The following is a 4,093-nucleotide window of genomic DNA, read 5'->3' on the forward strand; positions in this document are numbered from 1 at the left end:
TTTCGTTCAGTTCAGATAAAGATAGTCAAGCAGGCTTAGCGTAGACCGCATGAGGACAATCAAAAGATTATTTAAAAGTCAAAGATTACTGGGCTTCCCACGTGAAATTTCTACTCAATGCTTTTCAGTATTTTGAATTAGTAAAAATGGATATAAAACCTAAAAAACGTTTAGGCTCGATGACCTCACAATATGTAATAATAATTAATTAGCTCTAGTTAAGACGGCCCACTTTTTGCTCCGCCTATTCTAATTGCGAATTGAAGTTGGCAGAGAGTTGGCTGTCTAAAGTCAATGCTTTGCCCTCTTTTGACGTCAATGCAATGTCTTCTTTCAACCCTTTTAAAGCAAAGATTTCAACTCCCAACATATAGTGCTCACATTTTGCCTGCTTTAACAATTACAATGGGAAGGGCAGAAAGTCGGCCCTCTAAACTAGAGCTTAGATGCTCAAAGTGCTAAAACTATGAACAGAGGAGTGTCAACAAGGGTACCTGAAAAGAAATTGTCGATTCAAGTTTGAGAGGTCAATCGTATCCATATCAATCACACTGATGTTTTGAAATCCGCTCAATGCCTTTTGAAAAGAAAGAAATGATCAGTAAAAGCAACAAATCTGCCAATGTTTTCATTTCAATAATTGACACAAATCTATTCCTAATAAAGGTCCTTCGTTTTTTATATTAATTTCAGCACCACAGATCTTATTAGCCATCCCATATTTATCAATTTTTGAAATTATTTTTAAACTGTCAAAGAAACACTGCCTTCATATTTTGCTCTAAATAGCCTGGCCTATAATTTCCTTAAAATGTATTTTTTGCAAATTTTATTAGGTTTTCTTGAGTCCATTGAATCCATCCAACTGTCAGCCATATAATGCGATTCTCACAACAGTGTGTTTTGGCTACTTCAAAAGATACACCCTAAGCTCAGGCACATGCAGTCAGCTATTTTGCATTAGTGCCAGCATATTTCGTATAAAAAAACACCGGTCTGAAAGTCTTTTTTTTTTTCATTGTTTATTTTCATTGTTCTTCACTTGAACTTGCGTTGAGAAACTAGTTTGTTTTGCTCACTTTTTGATCATGTGATTGAATCTTAAACCAATCCCAAGAGGAGTACTTGGTAACTTGATCAAAAACTGAGCAAAACGATTTTTATCTTTTGATATTAACAAAGGAAAAAGCTAACAAAAAGCTTCCAGACCAGGGTTTTCTATACAGGCTATGGTGCCAGTCCCCCTAGCTTTTAGTTAATCCAAAGTCTTTTGTTTACATCACCGAATATATCACTGAATTTTTACCAGGTCTTTAAGTAGTTCACAGCCTAAACCGCCAGCACCAATGACCAGAATGTTGACATTTTCTCGAATAAAATCCAACAAGTGATACTTTTATGGACCTACCTAGTTATGCATTTAACACATATATAATTGACTAGACGGTTCCCGTCGTCGCAAACGCCGGTTAACGGTTTTGCTTGCACATCAAAAGCCTTTAAAATACTATAATGTGGGTTAATGCCTGACATCGTTTTGGCTTAAAATGCCGAATACAATAATAAAAATTATACTTCTAAACTTTCTACATTAGTCAAAATTTTGTGTCTGTAAGCCTCGATGATATGTCTTTTTAAGATAACGGAAGTTTGTGTTCAATGAAATGCCACAGTGACCCTGTCAAAATTATGGAGGGTACCCGGTCTCCACTTGCGCGCGCTTCGATCGCGCTTTTTCGAGCAAAGCTTCCACGCTATTGGTCAAAAGAGAAATGAAGCAACTCCATTGGCGCGAACTGACGTAACGGTTGAAAAAAGTTGAAATGTGTTCAACTTTTTTTTCAAGCGCGCGCTACATTTTTATGACGTAATCTTTTTTTCAAGCAATAAGGATTGAAGCCCAAAAGTGCGATCGTAGCGCGCGCAAGTGGAAACCGGCCTTTAGAGCGAGACTTTTTGTATCAAAGGTGGATAGGTTTTCCAGCCGCGGCGTTCAAATTTTAGAAACCTTAACATATGTTACTGGGCTAGCGTTACAGACATTTTTCATAAACTCATTTAGTATAGTAAGATATCTACGTGAGCATGAACGTTAAACAATCATTCAGAACACAAATAGTGACGATTTATTAAAATTAGTCGTTTGTTTCTTATAAAAAAAAACGTTTAGAAACCAAAATTTCATGCTCTTTCGTATTCTTTCATATTCAAGACTTCGTGAGCATAAAAAAAAACATCTATCTCATCAAAAAATTGAGTAATTTGGCTAAGAACATTGATGTATGCTTATTAATAGTGATTCTTAAAGATAAAGATGCGTTTTTTGAGCTGAAAAGTTTTTTTACAAAAATCTGCTTGACCCATCTTTTACCTACTTTCATGCAAAAAATCAGAAAAAAACAACGATCCAATATTTCACGAAGTCCAAAAAACCCTTTTTTTAGCCGTTTTTTGGCCCAAATTTGCCCAAAAACATTTTTTTTTCGAAAATCGGGCTCAGTCACATTCGAGGGTTTATAGTTATGCATCTTTGTGCAAAAAATCATAAAGAATGAAAGAGCTAATCTCGAGAAAAGCTAATACCTAAGTAATTGATAATGTGCTTATAAAAGAATATCGAATTTGGCCAGTTTTTCTATAAAAACACGCCAAGCAACCAAAATTTCATGTCTAAACACACATATGCTTCAAAAGTAAGCCCTCGTGAGCAAAGAAAACATCTATCTCGTAAAAAATTGAGTAATTTGACTAAGAACATTAATGTATGCTTATTAATAGTGATTCTTATAGATAAACATGCGTTTTTTAAGCCAAATAAATTTTTTTGCAAAAATCTGCTTGAGCCATCTTTTACCTATGATGGTACCCTACTTTCATGCAAAAAATCAAAAAAATTTAATGATCCAATTTTTCACAAAGCCCAAAAAACCCGTTTTTTAGCCGTTTTTTGGCCCAAATTTGCCCAAAAAAATTTTTTTTCGAAAATTGGGCTCCGTCACATTTTGGCCATTACCGTTTTGCACCTTTGTACCAAAAATCAAATGATTCCTATGATTCAATCTCGAGAAAAGCTGGTAACGAACGGACAGACGGACGAACGGACAGAGGTGAATTTATAGGACCTTCACCCCACCGGGGTAGGTCCAACAGCTGAAACGAAAAAAGGAAAAAACATTTGCTGTTGTCGAAGCAGAAGGACCCATCTCAAAATGAGTGTCTTAGCATAGTGAAAATCTTTCTATAAGATGAGCCTTTGACAATGAAATCTTAAAACTCATCTTATAGAGGAGAGATCCATTCACTTGACCCAAAAAACGAATCTTGTTTTCATCTTAAAGAAACAAATTCTCACTTTCCTAAGAGAATAATTTTAAGATTTGCCTTTTGTCTTGGTTGACAACGATAAAATTGATTAAAAGAAGCACACCCATTTCAAGCAATTTCTATCATTTTATCCAATGTCCATTTTGCGAAAATATTACAACGTTTCATAATATTATCACAGGAATTCTAATATCAATCACTTACAATTGGGGCAGCTTCAAATTCTGGATGTTGCATTGGGCCATTTGTGTTCAGGAACTTTGAAATGTGTCCAAATTTAGCTGTGATGTGGCTGAAGGTGAGATCAACAAAAATATAAGAATTGAAAATATTGTATAAGAGAAAGTCTTGGTTGAACCATTTGTTAGAAATATCCCTTTTTCAAGTTAAGTAAACCTGAAACTTTTTTTTAGAAGGTTAGAAGGTCAATTTCTGTATTGTCTTCTTTCATATTTAAAAAAGGTCAACAGATAGTCGACTGTCTAAAGTCAAATTGATGACTTATTTTGATTCCTATGCAATGATCTATTTTAATTTTCAAGCTATCGATTCTCTACTAATCTTCGGGTCAGACAATATGTCTGTTGCTTTAGCTTGAAAATTATGATTTTAGGTTGGAGACACAGAATTATAATACCCAAAGGGCTAGATGGCGTACTTTTGCTGAAAATGTGCCGTGGTTAGGTAGGGAATCCTACCTAAGTCACGTGACATTACAATAGAATTCCAGCGCTTGACCAATGACCAAGAAGCTTCACAGGTTTTCAAA

General features: G+C 35.0%; 1 protein-coding gene across 1 annotated transcript in view; it reads right to left on the bottom strand.

Annotated features, from left to right (window-relative positions):
- Positions 1 to 4,093, bottom strand: part of LOC136811139 (NEDD8-activating enzyme E1 catalytic subunit-like) — a 47,624-nt gene that overhangs the window by 36,528 nt on the left and 7,003 nt on the right. Inside the window, exons 6-8 of the mRNA XM_067067757.1 lie at positions 3,529 to 3,616; positions 1,307 to 1,393; positions 495 to 577 (exon numbers count right to left, since the gene is read on the bottom strand). Of these exons, the coding sequence (XP_066923858.1) occupies positions 495 to 577; positions 1,307 to 1,393; positions 3,529 to 3,616 (258 nt within the window). The remainder of the gene's footprint in view (positions 1 to 494; positions 578 to 1,306; positions 1,394 to 3,528; positions 3,617 to 4,093) is intronic.

This window comes from Clytia hemisphaerica, unplaced genomic scaffold (assembly GCF_902728285.1).
Source record: "Clytia hemisphaerica strain Z4C2 unplaced genomic scaffold, Clytia hemisphaerica genome assembly, whole genome shotgun sequence".
Lineage (NCBI taxonomy): Eukaryota > Metazoa > Cnidaria > Hydrozoa > Leptothecata > Clytiidae > Clytia > Clytia hemisphaerica.